Source organism: Crassostrea angulata, chromosome 10 (genome assembly GCF_025612915.1).
Source record: "Crassostrea angulata isolate pt1a10 chromosome 10, ASM2561291v2, whole genome shotgun sequence".
Taxonomy (NCBI): Eukaryota; Metazoa; Mollusca; class Bivalvia; order Ostreida; family Ostreidae; genus Magallana; species Magallana angulata.
In genome coordinates, this window is record NC_069120.1 from 23139637 (window position 1) to 23160176 (window position 20540).

A 20540-nucleotide genomic window follows, 5' to 3' on the forward strand; every position below is an offset into this window, starting at 1 on the left:
TTTATTATTTTTTTTTTTTTCAGCAAATTGGGTTTACAGCTGAGCCTATCGATGACAACATTTATCACTGGCAAGTCAAAATATTTGACTTTGACCCCCAAAGGTAAGTATTTTACTATTATACTATATTATCACTAATGACTTTAGTTTACTTTTAAAGAGTACTGGGATAACTTTAATCATCTTAGGATCAAGTTGGATCAAATCTGAAAACACTATAAAACCATGGCAGTTTGTTCCATTGATTTTAAATGCGTTAACTTTTCAATCCCTCACATGAATGGAGTAAATGATATGAAATAATCTTCTACTGTTTGCAAATTTAAGGTTCCAGGGCACTAACCTAACATAGATGAAATTATGTTTCATTGTCATCATTTAAAATCATTGTAATGAGAACCCTACTGTTTTATTTACAGTGAATTATGTCAGGATATGAGTGTTATTGAGAAAAACTTTGGATACAACTACATAGAGCTGGAAATGGCAAGTATACTATCACAAAACACAGGGTAGACACAGAATGTATGCTATTGAACAAATCTGAAATACAGAGACTCTTCATAGAATTTTTCACATGTAGTGTATGGTTTATTTTAGATGTTCCAGATTGATCTTTACCCGTTTTATCCACCGTTAGTCAAAGTAATGAGGCCCAGACTTCAGGTAAAGTGCAATTTCACTTAACCACTTACCAAACACTGGATGTTATGTACTCTTCAGCTGATAATTAGAACCCATCCTTCCATCTGTCCTTCCAGCAGTCCATCCTAGATCACTTGTCTGGTGCATATCTTTTCTCCCCTTGGCCTAATCTGGCTCATACTTCACCTGTAGAGTGCCTTTGGATAAAGGGTGTGCAGTGATCTTTAATCAAGTTTTTAGGGTTAAGGTTATAGCAGAATTATTTGAACAATTCTTGTCTGGATCATACCATAAATTGTTTCCCCTTGGTCCAATTTGGCTCATACTTCACCCACAGAGTGCCTTTGGCCATAGGGTGTGCAGTGACTTTGAATGACATTTCTAGGTCAAAGGTCAAGGTCATATCAGACCACACAAATTTTTTCCCGGTGCATATTTACTCTTCCCTTAGCCTTATCTGGCTCATACTTTATGTAAACAGAACTTTTGGGTAAAGGGTGTGTAGTGACCTTGAACCTTGACTTAAAGTTCTCTGCCAACTGGAAACTTGTAAGTCATAGGTCAATGTCAAAGCGAAATCCTCTTAAATGCTCTTATCCTATCTTGAAGTTCCATCTCAATGATATCTAATTATCAGTATACATGTACAAGACAGTAGAGGATTTCTGGACATCGGTATTGAAATGAAAGTCCTGTTCCAATTCATGTTTATTAGTTTACCTGGGTATTTCAAAACCTCATATTTCTTTTTTGGCTTAAATTTACTTTGATAGAATGTAATAAGGGTTGACTCTTATTATTTTTTCAATGTTATATGACACATGACTTGCAATGACTATTTAAAATTGCATTATGTGAGAGAAGTAGCAAATTTAAGAGCTTATTGTTGCTTAGATTGACTATGTTCTTAGACCTTAAAGTGACTTTATTTGGGTTTATAAACCTGTAGCAGAGACTGGTGTTTTAAAGACTTTATACTAAAGAGATTTGCTGATTTATAGCATCATTGCTACAAAGACTGACTATTTTTTAGGACTAAGTGTAACAGACTGACTATTTTGAGTGTCTATTTCAGGGCTTCATGATGCAGAGAGTGACTAACATGGAGATGTTGAAGCTGTCCTACTGGTCCCCCACCAAAGACATGCAGGGTGTCATACAGGAGATCAAGGCTTTCCTACAGCAGTGGGCAAGGTGGGTCAATATATAACTGATTAGATCAGTCTCTAGTATACCAGTAGTATTTAAAGACCTGATTGGAAAGTACACAGTTTTTTCTTTGCTACATGTGCAATGATCTGTTCCTGAGGAGAGTATGTGTATTGGATAACTCTTAGTAGAACTGACTATTTGTTCATTGTATGTTACAATGTTTTGATAGGTTAGAGGTGGAGAGTGAGAGAAACGATGTCCAGAAGTACCCTCGGGGAGCCTACTTAGAAATGGAGCATCACCTACTCACCCTGGCTCTGGTATAGCCTATAACAGTCTCAATGAAGAAAATTAAATTAAAAATCCATTAGGCTCCTACATGATTATTTACAGTCAAACACAGTTATAGCAATCATAGTTATGGTCCATCTTCTACTTAACTACAGTTCCTTTCTTGGATGCTGGTCACTTCGCCCCAAACCATTATGCCCCATGCACGAGCTTACGAATTTTGAAGTGTTCGTGAAAATAATCCAAGATTTAATGTAATGATAATTCTTTTTGGGGGGCGCTTTTGAAATATATTTGGCGGGCTTGTGAAAGATATTAAGGGGGGGGGGGGGGGGGGGGGGCTCATGAAATGTAATTGGGGCGCTCAACAAAAATTTTGGGGTGCTCATGTAGGGGGGCTTTGGTTTTGAGGCAAAAGGACAGCAACCCCCTTTCTTCTCTATCTTTCTCTCTCTCTGTTATTACAAAATGCAAAGTGTTTGCAATTGCAAATATAAATAAAATAGCTGAGCATTAATAATATTATTAGAAAGTATTAATTGGGCATAAAAGTTTGATAATGCTGCGAATGTTTATATTTCAGGTCAGCGAAGTTGTACCGCGTGTTAATTTAAGATACCAAATGGATGTTGACAAAATGGCTGAAATGAAATCTCTACCAGCTAATGTAAGAAATATTTCAAGTGATGCAATTTACTGCCGTTTAAAATAGATTTAGGAGCAGTCATTACAAATAACTGTATGAGTGATATTTACAAAAATGTTTATCAGCAGAATTTGTATTCATAGAACAAATGCGTTTCTTTTTCTATTATCACATTTGATTTATGGATTCTTACAGAAAAATAAAAGACCAGATTTTCACAAAGAATATTGGGCTAGAGGGACGGGATATGGACATCATAACAGACCAGGTAAAAAGGACACTACAAAAAAGTCAAAACAGACAAATTAGGCAGAGTAGACACAAAACGATTCAATATGCTATGTTATAAGTGTACATTAATTCATGATATCCGTCGAGGTTACAACATGTGATAAAGTCACAGGGAATGAAAATCACTTCGCTGTAAGCATCAGTTCATTATAAGCATGTTCGCTATAACCGTGTTTTACTGTATACTGGTAGACGAAACAGACCAGTTCAAGTATGCCCAATACTTTAAGAAATCCCTTAAAATCTAGACTATTGGGAAGTCTTGTAGTATCATCATGATGTGTATATACTTGTATCAAAAGGGAGATTATTTGGGAACTATTTGATATGGAATGCATAAGAAAGATATTGATATTTGACTGAACAGTTCAGTGTAATTTAACAGATAATATTTGACATTTATCCCTTAGAGTGGGACATCAATGCCTATCTTGCTGCCCAGAAAGAGAAGGACAACAAGGTACTATGCTTTGTTGTGTGTACTACTTATATTACTGTTAACCAATATATTTTGTTCTGAAAAGAAAAGGATTTGCATATATTAAAACATACATGTATATTTCAAACTTCAGATTGAGAGTGTTCTCCATCAAATTCTGGAGGAGTTGAAGTTGTTGTACTCCCAGCATGCACCACAGTTAAAGCCCCGACCCCGCGACAGCATGATCGACCCTGAGATCCAAGACACAGGACAGGGGGTGGATCCTGTCTATGACATGTACACCGTTCTTGAAGGATCTGCTCTTATACCATTTATTGAGGTAATTTGCTGGACCATACTGTCATTCATAGAGATTTTGTTGGAATTCTCATTCATTAAACAGTTAGCCTGTGTATGAGTGATTTTTTTTAATTGAATGACCTTTTTTTTAATTCAGCAATATTTAATGGCAGATTCATTTTTGGAGATTTGTAGACATTCAGATGTAAGTACTTATTGATCAGTTACTGACGGAAATTAATGGGCTGATTGGTCAATGCCATTTCTAGACCTCCTTGAAAAAAAGAGATTGTTTGATATTGATTGAATTTTAAAGCTAGAACTTGTGATTTATTTTCTCTGTCTAATGATAATTTATAGCTGAAATAACAAATGCCAAATCTAATGGGTGAATGTGGGTAATAGTGTGGACAACTCAACCTCCTCAAACCATTTTGTGAAATAAGATAAATAAATTTGAATTTCATACATCTTTAACCTGATGTGACTATTATTTTCTATTTTTTAGGTATATAAAGTTATTGTTGATATTGTAAAAGAACTGGGTAAGTCATAATAAGTACAATTCTATATAAAATTTCTGATTGTCATCCAGCTGAACTTGAATTTATTTAATGAATCAGAATAAGATTCACATTGATGCATGTACATGTATAATGTTTCTACTTCTTTAGCTCGCCAGAGGCAGTTTCTCCCCTTACTCTGTGCACTACCAAACCAGGAGACGTCTATATATCAGCTGTTATCACAGCTAGAACAACGAGCCTCCATCATGTTAAGGCACCTAAACAAGGCGGGTAATGGGAGTGTACCTAAAGCCACGCCCCCAAAACCCTCCGAGAGTGAAACCTCCAGTTCTTTCAATCTCTTTCCTAAATGTTTCTCTAGATGTCGGAGTTCACCGAGCACGCTCAGTTCCCCATCCTCCTCAGAGTCAGAAATGGCAGAAGAGAAGTTAGCCAGGTATCAAACAGATAAAATAATCACACTGTACATGAACAATATTGACTACAGTGGAACTTTCATATCTTGAAAATTGGTATCTTAGATTCTATGTCAAAGGGATTTGTAAATGCCAGCCACTGTTTGTTTATTTATGTTAACTTCTTCATCTCCAATCTACACTTATCTCAAAATTTCTCCTCAGACTCATTAAGTTTGTGACATCAAGGTTTGACAGTAGATACATGTATTGTTATTTGTGTTATACATGAAGCACTAACATCTACCTATATCTCATTTTATTTTTCTCAACTGCTCAGAACTTATTTGATTGTATTCATTCATTTTCAGAGAATTTGCAGTCCTTTTCAATCTTGTGAAAGGTATGTGTAAAAAATTCAGTCACAATACTGTAATTGTCACTTTATAATCTGTGGAATGTATCAGTTAACTGTATATGTATTTACATGTTTTACTCTTTGTGGGACAGGTATGCTGGAACTGGACGGTTTATTGTCTAACAGCACCTCCATGTCTAGTCAGTCCTCACTGGAGAGCGACAAAAACTCACCCAAATCAGAGGAGCCCAAAACGGAACAAGTAAGATGAGGACTTACGGTACATTATCAAAAGATTATTTCCGTCCTGTTTCCATTTTTTGAAGTTTTTAGGTTGAATACTATCGGTACATCAAAATTTTAATAATTGATCTGTAATAATCTCTTTGGAAGTAAAATTTATGGTATTCTTAATGATTTTTAAGAGAAAATGTATGCTTTTGAATTAGTGCAAACTGCATTTAATCTTTATTCTTAATACATGTATTTATATCCAGCAGACACAAATAAGTGATGTTCAATACAAGCAAGCATTACAACCCCTGCAATATATGGCTGCATCGTTGTCCTGTAAGTTATTTGATTTATCTTACAGTTCATTGTTATGTGAATGTGTATATAAATACATTTACATGTATATGTTTTTACTTACTGTATATTTCCTGTTTGTAGTGGATGGCACACACTGTCACAACTATGCATCAGAATTCAAACACTCACAGAATGTTACACAGAAGCAGGTTAGAGAAGATTTACATGTATAGTTTTTAAAAAAACAAAAAAAAATTAATCCATATTGATACAAATGTATGTAGTAAAATGACCTTGATCTTAATATGTTTTCAAATGGTTGAGGATTTGCCTATTTTGATAATTCAAACTTTGACATCTGCTTTATTTCCTCAGGTTTTAAGGATTGCACAAGAGTTATCTTCTCTTTCAACCTCTCTTCCCCTTGAATTGTCCTCTAGCATATTTGTCAGAACTGTGAGTAAATTTTGGACCTCAATTTATTTTGATTATATTCTGACAATAAAGATTTTATACCACAACTTTTTTCTCTTTCAGGATGATGACAAAATAACTCTAATGAAAGCTTTAATCACTGGGTAAGTTAACCTGTACATATGAAACAAGAGTTTTCTGTTTGGAGTTTCCACTGTTCTCTAAATCTATCCTTTATGCATGATTCTTTCAGCTGACAGTATTTGAAATTGTTCTTTCAGTCCTGAAGGAACCCCATATTCCGGAGGTTGTTTTATATTTGACATTTATTTCCCACCGATGTACCCACAAACCCCACCTCACGTCAACCTTCAGACCACGGGAGGGGGCAAAGTCCGATTTAATCCCAACTTGTATGCGTATGTGTCCTTTTATTTGTTGGAGTATTTACACTTTCTCTTTAGTTGGTCTCTGACTTAATGGTTTTACAAACACTTTAAAAAAGTACATTGGATGGATCTATTTTCCTCTTTCTAGTGTTCAGTACTTGCAATTAATAAGATAAATATGTGCCATTTATTTAAAACATTTTTGATTGATTTCAAATTTCCATTACACATGTATATAAAGTACCATATTTATGTATCTTATTTTTGGCAACTTTAGTTTTCGCAATTTGGCATCAACTGACAAAAATTAATACCCTGTAATTAATGCACTGTGATGTGAATTTATATGTAAATGAACATGTACATGGTATGAAATATTATATATATATTACTGCTCATATACAGGTGTGGCAAGGTTTGCCTCTCCTTGCTAGGTACATGGGAGGGACAGAGAGGGGAGCAGTGGAATGTCAAAACTTCTACTTTGCTACAGGTAAACATACAATCAATACATGTAACTGTTCATTGACCATCATTAAGGTATACCAGGTACATAGAACCCCAACTTTTGAGAATATAAGTACATGTACTGATAAGTGTGTACTGACTCGGTTTGTACTACTTGTTATTTGCAGGTGCTTGTATCGATCCAGTCGTTGATCCTAGTCCCAGATCCATATTTCAATGAGCCTGGATTTGAACAGGAAATTGGCACAGACTCTGGGAAGAAACACAGTGATGATTATAACGAAGGTCGGTTTTAAACAACTTAGTAACAAGGATAATTTTGTTTAACTATGTATGGTAAATTTCTTAGTTTGAATTTTCCAGGTGGCATGACTTACATACTTGTTTAATAGCCTCTTTGTGTATCCGAATACATAATGTCCTAAATACATAATGTGTGTTATAAAAAAGACTGTCAAGTTCAATAATGATGCTCATTTGACCTGTTGCAACACATCATGAATTAATGCATAGAGGGATTCTTGTACAAAGTACCAAAATTGTGGAATCTTTTACACTCCAGATGTGTGCTACAACAATATGAAGTATGCCATGATCAGCCAGCTTCAGAACCCACCACCAGAATTTGCAGATGTCATTAAAAGTCATTTCTACTGGAAGAAACAAAGGATTCTTGAGGTGATAATCTTTTACATTTGGTTTAAATTCTCTAGTGTCCTAAGTGCAATGCAATACAATATGGCAAATTAATATGTACCCGGTATAACAATTTTATAAAAAAAACCCATGTATTTCAGGAGGTAGACAGTTGGGTGAAAAAGCACAATAACAAAAGGCTTGAGAGAGCGGCACAAAACCTGAAGCAAGAATTAAAGAAGTTACATCAACCCCCAAGCACTGCATCGTAACAGAGAAGTGACTGGTATTTGGCTCCCCAAGCGGTCTCAGTTCAACTGCATCATCAACTGCAATTCCCATTGAGGGCATTTAGTGCCAAAGCGTGTTGCCAATTTAATATTTCTGTGATTAAAGAAAGACTCTGAAGAAGTAAGAACCATGTGGGCTCCATTTACTAAATGCCAAGCGTGATCATTTCATCCTCAGATCTTCCAGGAAGATGTCTTTGAAATGCATCTCTTTGGACATCATAAAAGATAGTGTTTCTGTGTAGTAAACAATGTTTGTCTTGCTATGATGTATTTGTATATGGACATCCACCACATAGAAAATATAACTGTACACAAAATATACATTTCGTATGAAGCACATTTATTACAATGTATTGCACTCCACCCAAAGTATGGCAAAGTACAGACTTTTCAATGTATCAGGTTGTTAAAACTTTATAAATGAATCAAGCTAAGCTTAAATTTCATTGTTTTTTGTTATTGACAATACCTGAATAAATATTATCTGATAAAGTTGAATTTGTCTCCCTTTTTTAAAACAAAGTCCAAATTCTCCATAATGAACATTAACCTTGGACTCTTCATAAACAACAGCATTATAAGTTCACAACTGTGGCACTACTGACAAGGGTTATTTTAAAGGTGGTAGTCCGAGGGATGCACGGAGTTCGTTGGTCTCTGCTACACTGAGGTCGCCCTTGGAGTCCGACCTTGATCCGCCCTTGTCTCTGTCCTTGTCCCTGCTGCGGTCTTTGTCGTCCTTGTGGTGCCGACTACTGCGATGACTCCGCTTCTCCCGATCTCTGTCCTTGTCACGACTCTTGTGTTCATGACGATGCTTTTTACTTTTCTTTCGACTGAAGAATAAATGTAGTTAAGATTTATTAAGGTAACCTGACAGAGTATATTTTTAAAGAAAAGTCTTAATTTCTTTTATGGTAATAATTGCTAACAATAACAAACATCTAGAAAAGTTTTCAATATTTTCTGTAAATCTAGTATAGCAACATACTCATCATCTCTGTGTCTTTTATCTGAAATTAGAAAAAAAAAATAATTGTTACAATATACTATTCTAAAGTCAGAATACATTGCATACATTTTATATTAAATACTGGATTGTAAAAAAAACCCCACAAACAAACAAGCATTCAGTTTGTGTAAACTTTGGTAAATACAACCTGTGGGAGATCTGGATCGATGTCGTTTCTCTCTGTCTCGAGACCTTGACCGTTTCCTTCTGTCTCTGAAAATGATAAGCGAAGCTGGTTAAAGGGAGACAACTTTTATTACGGTCTGATTTCTGTGATATTGAGTACAGCCATACCTGCTGCGTGGGGAGGGGGACCGGCGATGTCTGGATGGAGAACTCCTGTCTGATTTCCGTCTATCAACAGGAGAGGGACTTCTTTCCTAGATAATACAATTAATGAACATTCCTCATTATTGTTTCTTTATCTTATCTTTCTCTCTCTCATTCAATACAAAAACATCTCAAAATTGCAAACACCTATCCATAAAGATAAAGCATTATTAAAAGGATATGACTTGGGCTTTTATTAAAGAGTTATTAGTTTACCATGGGTTCCTCTTCATCTGATTCCATGTCTTCCAAGTCTTCATCTAACGCACTGACTCTGCTTTCCAATTGATTGTTCTCTTCTAGGACATGTCGTTTCTAGAATATTGGAGTTTTTGAAAAGTTCATTATCCTCTATGATGTTAACGGAACTTAATTAACCCTGGAGAGCGAGTCATTCTCATGTGGAAGTTCTTGTTATGGAGCTTTATGTTTGAATTTCTCTCTAAATTTATTTCTTACAATAAATGTACAGACACCTCACAAAACAAGCTTCTAAAGCTATTGCGTCCATATTTCATCCAAAAATTTTATGGAGCCAAAAAGCTAAGAAAACACCGTGTCTGAATTTAATCTTTTAACAATTCAGTTGAAGTAAATCATATTGATAATAAAATGTGATGGGTTTTCATGTGATTTGATTTTGTAAAAGTTGTACAAAATTCTTACCTGAATTCGAGGGAGAATGATGTCACACACTCGTTCATCTCTTAGTAAGCTGTCAACAAACTCATCCATGTGGAGTAAATGGAATTCTGTAAGATTATATGCAAATTATGTGAAAATCTTCAAAACATTATCAACATATTACAATGTATCATTTTGTATGTGGAATTTTTTTACAACCTAAGTATGAGAGCAACTATTGGTTTGTTGAATATTTTTCATAAATACATGTGTACCTCCTTCTCTGTTTTGTATCTTCAACTTTCTGTAATCATAGTACAGTGGCTCCAGGTACTTGAAGCAATCCAAGGTAGTTCCTGTCAGTCTCATGTAAAATGCTCCCAAAGCCCTGACATATCTACAGTTTTAGAGAGAAAATTTAAAATACACAGAGCCTCTATTAGGAAGAGTGATCTAGGAATGACATTAAATGAATACTGAACTCAGGAAAATGATGGCCACAGTTTATATTTTGCTCATTTTGCCTGATCAATTAGTAAGCAGATTATATTTTTTAATTAGTTTCAATTATTAATATTTTTTTTTTTACAATGTCACGAAAACAGTAGCTTCTGTCATACGTAAAAGTAATACATGTTTAGATTACCTTATTCTGTAACTACAATCGCTACATATTTGTTGATGTCAAAGTTATTCATGCTCATAATTTCCTTAAATTATTGCAATTGCCATCTCCCTTACTTAAAATTTTCATTTCTGATAAACTCCACAACGATGTCTTTTTCTGGCTGAATCTGGAGCATTTTTAAGACCAAACATAGGAAAGGTGATGGTTTGACATTTCCACCATAAACTCCACCAATATATTTCAATTCCATTGCCTTGTCAACCATCAATTCAGCTGATAATGAAAAATGTCAAAATTTAAAAATTGGTAAGTTGTCTATTACTATCATGTGTAAATGTGTGAAATGAGCAATAATAATTAACTTTACAAGTAATATCAAACTGACCAAAGAAAGGTATGATATAATTGTATTTGTAAAAAAGATACCAGACGGGTCACAAAATTGGTTGAATCTTATTTTTCTATTTTCATTGTTTACAATGCTTTAGTAATGCATTTCAAACGATCAATCAAAATTTGAGTGTTAGTCATAGAGTTATAAGCAAGATAAAGAGCTTTGTTATGTAAACAAGGCTTGTGCCATGTTTTTGTTTACATTGGGTCAATATACCAGTAAAAGCTATTGTTTAAGCTGATTTTTTTTCAGTGCATTTGTTTTGAACACAAATAAACAGTTCCTAGTATTATCGATAAACTGTTTGACACATTTATTAAAGGTTTAAACCTGGAATTTTCTTACCAACATTCAAAATGTAAACAAAAAATTTGTTGATGTAGCTAAGAATTGTTAAATCTGTATCTCTCATATAATTGTATTTATATAAATCAAGAAAACTTGAAATGGAATATTGAATAGAAGTATGTTTTAGGCTCAAATCATCAACACATTTAACATATATCCTGAATAAAATTTGAATAGACAAACATGTTAGCTAATAGCTTTCATCAGTTTATTATCTTTGATTATCCCGAATAATCTCGGACAGGTTTTCGGTTTCAAAGCACATGTGTTCAAATTGATTACCAGTCAATGCAAAACATTCTTCCTTCCAATATCTGCATTCATATATTCGAGTCCTTATGATCTTCTCCACCAAATACTGTGGATTTGTTCCTTTAACGGAATGAGCGTCTTTTACTGTCCGGTTCGCCATTTTCAATTTTCAGTAATGTCCGAGGAGTTCCAAAAGAGTTTAATCGATTCACTATAGTAAGATCCGTTTCTTTTTTTCAATCGGAACACATATATATAGAAAAAATGTGAACTTGGTGTTTAACGTGGAAATCTTTTTATAATATATTTTAAAAGCCCCTGAGTACATAACAGTGCTGAGTAATATTAGGACAGGTGTACTTTCGAATAATTCCACGAACGACTTGTCCAGAGATAATTTTCAATATAGCTACCCAAATTAGCAATAGACCTTAATATGTCAATCAATATTATATATTTTTATATCAAATACATTTAAATATTGATATCATATTTAAAATACAGACAATTTAATTTAAATAATAAATTTTTTAATCATATTAATTAACACTTTTAATGTAAATAAAATTTAAATAAATGTCGGTTCATCTGTACATATTTCTGAAATTGGATGCACCAAATTTATCTGAGGAGTTCCGAGAAAAAAACAGCGGGAAATAGCTTCTGAAGTTTAACAACAGCTGAGCGTGGAGGAGACACAAAAGATGACCTCACGGCGTTATTTTCCTGTTAAAAACAACAAAAACTTCTCCTGGCATGACGATGGTACCGTAAAGGATAGAAGAAGACCAAATGAAAAACATTACAGGTTTTTTTTTTAAATATTATTCACAACAATACCCAACAGAGACATAATGTTATTTATGTCTCTGTTCACAATTAGAAAATGAATAGATTTCAAAGGAAAAAAAATGTGTTCATGTGTTTGCAATATTCATCTTTAATTTTGATCCAATTTTCTACAGATTATGATATAGTTACAGTTACATTTACATTTCCCAGTGTCTTTGATAACACTATTCGAATCAATTTTTTGACACACAATCCTATACAATTCATCTGTAGTAATTGTCAATGTTCATTTTGATTTTTTATCAAACAATTGCTGAAAATTATATTAATAATAAGTTTGAAGGTGCAGCTGTTTGGGCGAGTGTAGCATAAATGAAATTTTTGTGGTGTGGAGGTTAAAGGCAGTAAGTTATTGAGTAACATCAATCACAATTTAATCACTATGAGATTCATTAGAAACATGCACAAATGGATCTGCCTATCTATTTAATTCATTTACGTTAAAGATTGTGTGCTCAGTCTAGACATTTTGACGTCATGTTAGTTATACAGCAGACATCGCTTGACAATTTCCATCAAAGTAACAATGCTCCGAACAATTTGCCAAGAAAAAAGTGTAAAACAACTATAAGTTGCAAGTCATCAGAATCAGAAGAAAGTTTCATTCATCTTTTAAATGCATGGCATTCTTAAAATACATTTTAACTGTTCTCCAGAAAACCTGACATTGGTAGCCATTTGCAATATACACAGTTTGTGGGTACAAATCTCATGACAGAATTTTCAGAATGTCGAAGGGAGCATGCGAAGTCCGATTTTTCTCATCAGTCATCCTGAAAAATGATTAGTGAACTAGAAACTTAACTATACCTCCCCAAAACATATCATGTATATTTCTTTCTCTGTCTGCTTTACAGACAATTTCAGCTGAACCATAAACAGTATAAGGTTGGAGACTTTGTGTTGATCGCGAGCAGTAATGATGACTTTCAGGAGGATCCCATGGAGTCGGCCTACGTCGCCAAACTGGAGGACCTGTATTCAGATGGTAATTTAAATTTAAATCAGTAGCATACTATGAAGTTGGAAAAGGGCAGTTCTCCTTTATTTTAACAAAGCATATTCAAACTCAAGACTGTAGACTATACTTCAGCAATTTGAAAATTTTTCTTTAAGGAACAAAACTGTTACAGAGGTTGTACACCTGATTATGATGTGGACAAAATTTTGTTGGAATATTTTTTTTTCATTTATATCTAGGGTAAATAACTAGAGCATGTAAATTCCCAAATTCACAGTACTGAATTTTGTCTGTTGTGAAATTGAGTCCCCAACACTTGGATTATAAGTAAAACATGTAGAAGGTATTCTCTTTCATTATAAAAACAAATGACATGAATATTAACAGGTAAATTTTGTGACCTATTTTGATGCTGTGTGAACATTCCAGGAATACGAGATGTAGCAGAGGTTCAGTGGTTCTGGACTCAGGAAGAAATTCCAGACTCGGTTCTGAAGAGATGCTCAAAGAAATTTGGTCCAGTAGAGTCAAATGAAGTATTCCTGAATGTGGGCAGAAATGTTCAAAGAGAGATAGACCCTGAGACTGTGTTGTGTAGATGTAATGTACGTACATTTATTTATAAACTTACTCAGTTTGAACTTTGACAATGGTGTTGTGTACTTAAATGTATTCTAAAAGTAATTTTTGATAATGTTAATAAATTTCTTTTGAAGAATTTAGTAAAAAAAACCCTGAAAAACCCCTGAAAATCCATTGATAATTGCATCATGTAAATGCATGCATGTGTATCAAAGATAAAAGAATAGTTTAAGGATTTTTAATGAAAAGCAAATATAGTTCAACTGATTCAGCTATTAAAAAATGTTTACCATTTTCCTGTTGTTTTGATGTAACTGACATGTCTAGACGAAGCGTTACAGTTTATATGAGACTTTTTAGCTCACCTGAGCTGGGGTGAGTGGTGTGGCCATTGGGCCTCTTGTTTAATATTACCATCAAAATCAATGCTGAAACATGACTGATCTTGACACATATTCAGAAAATCTATTATCAACATAAAAATTTTTTTGGATAATTTTTAACATATATTCTGTTTTATTTCTTATGTAGGTGACCCAATTTGGTTCTGAAGGAAAACAATCCAAAGAAAAGCTGAAAACATTTGTGGTTAAAAAGACATTTGATGGAACAAAATTCCAAGACCTTGAAAATATTAAAGAAAAAAGTCAAACCAAGGAGACAAAACCATTAAATAACAGGGAATTCAAGGAGAACAAGAACTTGGGGTCTAGAACTAGGAGGTCGTTTGGAGGAGTGCCATCCCGACAGTTACAGGAAAGAAACAGTTTATTGAATGTTATACCCATTGAAAATGATCACAATGTGGAAACCGATGTCCTAACGTCACTGGTTCCTCTGGTGAAGAAACTTCCTGGTAAGAGTAATACAGTAACCTGTGACCTCACTCACCTGTGTTTGATTGCCAGTCTTTTATCTTGTACCGGTACTTCCTAATTAATATCTTAATGGCTTAATTAAATCTTATACCAAAGTACAGACACTGCCAACAGTTTCTGTATACATGCATTTAGAATTCATTAGATAGACAGTTACTGTGATAACTTTGAAATTGGTAAAAAGGGGGGATGGCAGGATGTGGTTTTCTTAGGTTTTTTTGGAACACATTATAGGATTTTTAGATGTAATTTAGTGGATACAACTTTCTTGACATATATTCTTTTCAAACTTGAAAAGTGTATGTTTCAAAACTTGAGTAAACTCTAATTTTTGGAGCAACAGATACCCTCAAGAATCACTTACGAAATGTAAAATCTATATATATATAAATGAACTGTAGCACAGAATGTAAAACCTTAAGTTTAAGGTATTATCCATTGTAAATACTAGTATGTTATTAATTTTCTTATAGACAGACGCAAGTCAACAGGGCAGTTTTTAGGTCGACGGATAGAGGCACAAGATGTAGCTTCCATGTTGATGAACGATGATGATTCTGATGCAGTTTCTTTAATATCAACCACTTCTTCAGATGTATCTAGTGTCATTAGCAAAAAATCCACACCTTTAAAGTCCATTCTTACACCGCAGAAGAAACCCGAGCTCAGTCGCACAGAGCCCCGTAGATTGAACAGAAGGGTGTCATTTTCCACCCAGGAGAGTAGACCTGCCCCCAAGTCTGCCACTAAAGCAGAGAGAAAAGTGCAGAAAGTTTTGATTAAAAGAATCTCAGAAAATGAGTATCAGTCTCATAGAAACAAAACGCCTGAGAGCAGCGAAAGACCGGCCCGCAAAAAACTCACTCGACAGTTTGATGCAGCTCTCCCTGATACGCCTGCTTCTCGGAATCTGCGGAAAAGGAGCAAGTAAATAAACTTTGGATAAAAAGATGAAATCACTTAACTCAGCTCTTTGTTAAATACTAGTATATATCTTATGTATAAACATAGGTAAAAGAAGCAAAAAATTGCATAAAAAATATAGCATCGTATCTTTTTTTTAAAAATGGTAATAAACATACTGATGTTTTTCTTTCAGGGTCATATCTTATGATGAGAACGTGGACTTTTCACCTGTTGGGAAGAATGAAGTTTTTCACCCTGCATCAGACTCTGACTCTGCTGACAGCGATATGTCAGACTTCAGTGAACCAATCAAAAAGAAAAGTTCAAGGACAACTACACCCAAGGCCAAAAAATCAAGGGTACATCCTTAGCAATTCATACTGAACAACAGATTATTCACTCTGAAAATAAAATAAATTGCAAAATTTTATTTTTCTAAAAAAAAAAAAAATTTAAAGGAATTGAATTGTTGAATTTCTCATGGTATTAAAATGAAACATTTTAAAATGTTTATTTGATGTCCTTAGAAAAGTAGTACTTGTGTCACACCTAAGATCCCGGACAGATGTGAGCCATTATCATCGCCTTCCAATGTTCTAGAAGAGGCCAGGACAAGGTATTTTCATGTACATTCTTTTTATGTATAATCCAAGTGGATTACCATTTTGATTTAAAAATTAAAGGAGAATTATTCTTGATATCAATTTAACTGCAATATGATTAACTTCATCCTATGAAGATTATATGACAACCACCAAGCCAGGTATATAAAAGATTGGAAACAAATGCTTAAAATGTATTTTTCATTAGTATGTCTAAGAAATCATATAATAGAACAGATCTCTTACTTTACTGGTACATGAACATTTCTGTATTGAAACCAGATACTGCTGTATGTAAACATTAACAAAAGTGGTTGATTTTATAGCGCTAATTCCTGTGGCTACTTTTGGTAGGTTGCATGTGTCAGCTGTTCCAGACAGCCTGCCCTGCAGGGAGACTGAATTTGAGGACATTTTTAACTTTGTAGAGAGCAAAATCCTGGATGGCACTGGAGGGTCAGTATTTTGTATATTTACCTATAAGATTATTTATAAATGTTGGTAACCAAATGTAGAAATTTTTCAAAATTTCATAAAGAGTAAAATGTTCAAAGCTTGTAGTAATGTTATGAAGTTAGCCAGAGTGGAATGTCTTGAATATTTGTCCCCTTATGCTTTTGTATCTTGATGGTGCTTGTATTGGTTCTTTCACAGGTGTATGTACATATCTGGTGTACCTGGTACAGGTAAAACAGCCACTGTACATGAGGTTGTGCGAGCTCTTCATCGGGCCACTGAGCAGGAAGAGCTGCCAGGCTTCAAGTACATAGAGATCAACGGAATGAAGTTAACAGAGCCCCGTCAGGCCTACGTACAAATGTTGCAGGTACAAAAATTTAGACCACTTTAACAGAAGTTATATCCCTTTGAAGGATCAATAATTTGTAAATCCTAGTTTATATCAACATTCTAAGACTATATCAGTTGAATATTTTATGTTAACGTTTCTTGTGTTACTCATATGATGGCATACTGGATGGAAGAACGACACAGAACTGTTAAATCAGTTTTGAAGGTTAATTTACAATTGAATGTTGCAAAGGATAGTGTCAGAATTTTGTAAAAAATGGGAAAGTCATCTGTTATTAAGGACTTTTCAGTTTTGATAGAGCTAATATTGATATACAGCTTCTGTATTCAAAGATTACATAAATAATTTTCATTTTTACATTATGAATAATATTTTTGAATTTTTGAATTTCAAATTCTTTTGTTTAGCAACTATCCAATCAGAAGGCCACGCCTGACCATGCTGCTGACCTTCTGAATAAAAAATTCACCACTCCAGGACCTCGCAAAGAAACCATTGTAATGCTAGCTGATGAGGTGAGGCATTCTCTTGTGAATGAGTTCTTTCATTGATAATGATGCCAATGTTTATAGGCCGATACTTAGGGCTAAACAAAAGAATGTGTTATATCGTGGATTTGAAATTTAAAGACTAATGGAGAAGGCCAAATTTCTTTTCAGTTGGACCTTTTGTGGACAAGGAAACAAGACGTGATGTACAACATCTTTGATTGGCCATCACATCGCCACGCCCGACTTGTTGTATTAGCCGTGGCTAACACGATGGATCTACCTGAGCGAATCATGATGAAGAGAGTCTCCAGCAGATTAGTATGTCATTGTTTAATTTGATTTTTCATTTATAAAATTAGAAAAAATGTCTGGTTATTTCCATAAATTGTTATGAACTTTTACAAATAGGTTTCAAATTTATCTGTTCAGTTTTTCCTTCTGGATTTTCATTCTGCTTTAAAATTTGAGATTTAATTAAAAACTTGTCATTGAACTTCTTCCCAACAAACTGTAGATCAAGTGTTTGATCAAATGGTCTTAAAGTAAGTTGGTTTGAAACAGGCTTTTAATTCTATGTTAACATCAGCATATCTTACTGAAAGGGACATAGATTTCAATTGCCTCTTCTTTAGGAAGCTTGTTATAGACATACAATAATTTTGAAGTAAAAAAAATCAACGTTTTGTCTAGTGTTTTTAGCTCACTGAGCTGAAAGCTCAAGTGAGCTATTCTGATCACATTTTGTCTGTTGTCCGTCTGTCTGTCTGTCTGTAACTTTTCACATTTTCAACATCTTCTCAAGAACCACTGGGCCAATTTTAACCAAACTTGGCACAAAGCATCCTTAGCCTAAGGGGATTCAAAGTTGTGAAAATTAAGGATCACGCCCTTTTGCAAAGGGAGATAATTAGGAATTTATGAAAATTTTCGAGAAATTTTCAAAAATCTTCTTCTCATGAACCATAAGACCAGGAAAGCTGAAACTTAAGTGAAAGCATCCTCAGGTAGTATAGATTCAAATTTGTGAAAATCATGACCCCCTGGGATAGGGTGGAGCCACAATGGGGGGTCGAACTTTTACATAGGAATATATAGAGTAAATCTTTAAAAATCTTCTTCTCATAAACTATTCAGCCAGGAAAGCTGAAACTTGTGTGGAAGCATCCTCAGGTAGTGTAGATTCAAAGTTGTGAAAATCATGCCCCCGGGGGTAGGGTGGGGCCACAATGGGGGGTCGAACTTTTACATAGGAATATACAGAGTAAATCTTTAAAAATCTTCTTCTCATGAACCATAAGATCAGGAAAGCTGAAACTTGTGTAGAAGCATCCTCAGGTAGTGTAGATACAATGTTGTGAAAATCATGACCCCCTGGGGTAGGATGGGGCCACAATGGGGGGGGGGGTCAAACTTTTACATAGGAATATATAGAGTAAATCTTTAAAAATCCTCTTCTCAGAAACTAATCAGCCAGGAAACCTGAACTTGTGTGGAAGCATCTTCAGGTAGTGTAGATACAAAGTTGTGAAAATTATGTCCCTCCGGGGTAGGATGGGGCCACAATGGGGGGTTGAAGTTTAACATAGGAATATATATAGTAAATCTTTAAAAATCTTCTTCTCGGACACTAATCAGCCAGGAAAGCTGAAACTTGTGTGGAAGTATCCTCAGCTAGTGTAGATACAAAGTTGTTAATATCATGACCCCTGGGGGTAGGATGGGGCCACAATGGGGGGTCGAAGTTTAACACATGAATATATAGAGTAAATCTTCAAAAATCTTCTTCTCAGAAACTAATCAGCCAGGAAAGCTGAAACTTGTGTGGAAGCATCCTCAGGTAGTGTAGATTCAAAGTTGTGAAAATCATGACCCCCGAGGGTAGGGTGGGGCCACAATGGGGGGTTGAAATTAAACATAGGAATATATATAGTAAATCTTTAAAAATCTTCTCAGAAACTAATCAGCCAGATGATTCTTTATAATTGTTAAGACTTTGGCCCCAGGACAATTCTTTGGCTTTACAAGAAGGTCCAGAGTTTGATGTAGGTTTATATCCCATATATAAACTATTGTATTATAAACATAAGAATATCCAGGGGAAAAATGGATTTTATTTATACAGGATCTACATGTATTATTGTACATTGTCCAGATAGTTTGTATTAATTATGACTCCATTTAGCTGATTTTATTATACCTATTGTTCCTCAGGTGAGCGATGTGGCCCATGGTCCTCTTGTTTAGGTCATTAGAAATTAAAACTATACTGGTACAATACACCTTTTAAGAGACAGAAAATATTTTTAATCATTTGAATAATGAAGGAATCATTTAACAAATACAGGGTCTCACAAGGATGACCTTCCAGCCCTACACTTTCAAGCAGCTCCAAGAAATAGTGATCTCCAGAATGAAAGGACTGAAGGCGTTTGAGGAGGATGCCATTCAGTTAGCTGCTAGGAAAGTCGCAGCCGTGTCGGGGGATGCTAGGCGGGCTCTGGACATCTGCAGACGGGCCACCGAAATCGCTGAAAATCTCTTTCCTTCCAAAACCAAGCTCTCCTTAGTGGGAATGTCACATGTTAATGCTGCGCTGCAAGAAATGTTCTCATCCCCTAAAGTTGTAGCCATGAGGTATACATGTTCTTTTTTGATTTCCACCACCTCCCCATATTTTTAAGATTTCTGAATATATTGTCAGTCTAAATGTTTTAAACATAACTACTTGTATTTACATGTATCTGTTTACAATCAAGAATTGAGTTGTATTGTTTTGATTATCACTATTCTCAGACTGCTTGTTGGATAAGAATCATCACAGTTAATGTGATGTTATTTTTCAAATGAAGTTTGATAAAAGGTTAAGCTAACTGCACCCTATTTTTTAAAGGAAAGTTGAGGATGTTTATTTTTTTTTTCTATTTAAAGTAGTCCGAGTATCGCACTACGTCATAATACGGATTTTACAATATTGGTTTGACTTTTACAAAGCGTTTTAGATACCCGGTATTGATTTTGCTCTACATCGCTGTTGTAAACAATGGCAATAATAAGCAATTAGAACGGTAATATATGTATTCTATGAGAGATAGAAATGATGTCTGTTGAGAAA

General features: G+C 34.6%; 2 protein-coding genes across 2 annotated transcripts in view; one reads left to right on the forward strand and one right to left on the reverse strand.

Moving 5' to 3' along the window:
• The window catches only part of LOC128164935 (uncharacterized), a 29979-nt gene that overhangs the window by 7452 nt on the left and 1987 nt on the right, over positions 1-20540 (forward strand). The window contains exons 10-43 of the mRNA XM_052829047.1: positions 24-103; positions 420-486; positions 601-666; positions 1721-1839; positions 2027-2117; positions 2672-2755; positions 2930-3002; positions 3436-3485; positions 3598-3786; positions 3904-3951; positions 4255-4291; positions 4421-4709; positions 5040-5071; positions 5179-5288; positions 5524-5596; positions 5699-5766; positions 5933-6013; positions 6095-6135; positions 6253-6390; positions 6766-6853; positions 6996-7113; positions 7391-7506; positions 7626-7732; positions 13055-13185; positions 13588-13763; positions 14272-14596; positions 15092-15545; positions 15718-15883; positions 16052-16140; positions 16481-16582; positions 16781-16952; positions 17345-17452; positions 17597-17746; positions 19773-20062. Coding sequence (XP_052685007.1) covers positions 24-103; positions 420-486; positions 601-666; positions 1721-1839; positions 2027-2117; positions 2672-2755; positions 2930-3002; positions 3436-3485; positions 3598-3786; positions 3904-3951; positions 4255-4291; positions 4421-4709; positions 5040-5071; positions 5179-5288; positions 5524-5596; positions 5699-5766; positions 5933-6013; positions 6095-6135; positions 6253-6390; positions 6766-6853; positions 6996-7113; positions 7391-7506; positions 7626-7732; positions 13055-13185; positions 13588-13763; positions 14272-14596; positions 15092-15545; positions 15718-15883; positions 16052-16140; positions 16481-16582; positions 16781-16952; positions 17345-17452; positions 17597-17746; positions 19773-20062 — 4328 coding nt within the window. The remainder of the gene's footprint in view (positions 1-23; positions 104-419; positions 487-600; positions 667-1720; positions 1840-2026; positions 2118-2671; positions 2756-2929; positions 3003-3435; positions 3486-3597; positions 3787-3903; positions 3952-4254; positions 4292-4420; positions 4710-5039; positions 5072-5178; positions 5289-5523; positions 5597-5698; positions 5767-5932; positions 6014-6094; positions 6136-6252; positions 6391-6765; positions 6854-6995; positions 7114-7390; positions 7507-7625; positions 7733-13054; positions 13186-13587; positions 13764-14271; positions 14597-15091; positions 15546-15717; positions 15884-16051; positions 16141-16480; positions 16583-16780; positions 16953-17344; positions 17453-17596; positions 17747-19772; positions 20063-20540) is intronic.
• On the reverse strand, positions 8077-11696 carry LOC128164931 (pre-mRNA-splicing factor 38A-like). Its single transcript, XM_052829042.1, has 9 exons — positions 11376-11696; positions 10465-10624; positions 9999-10120; positions 9766-9851; positions 9316-9414; positions 9064-9149; positions 8918-8982; positions 8749-8770; positions 8077-8593 (listed from the first exon to the last, which is right to left on the reverse strand). Exons 1-9 carry the CDS (start codon positions 11503-11505, stop codon positions 8368-8370), a joined length of 996 nt encoding a protein of 331 aa, XP_052685002.1. The 5' UTR covers positions 11506-11696; the 3' UTR covers positions 8077-8367.

Coding starts and splice junctions, on each gene's coding strand:
- LOC128164931 (XM_052829042.1), bottom strand. CDS start 11,505: ATGGCGAACCGGACAGTAAAAGACGCTCATTCCGTTAAAGGAACAAAT. Junction 9,415..9,765: donor TCATTCTCCCTCGAATTCAG/GTAAGAATTTTG, acceptor CCAATATTCTAG/AAACGACATGTCCTAGAAGA. Junction 9,150..9,315: donor CAGATGAAGAGGAACCCATG/GTAAACTAATAA, acceptor TGTATTATCTAG/GAAAGAAGTCCCTCTCCTGT.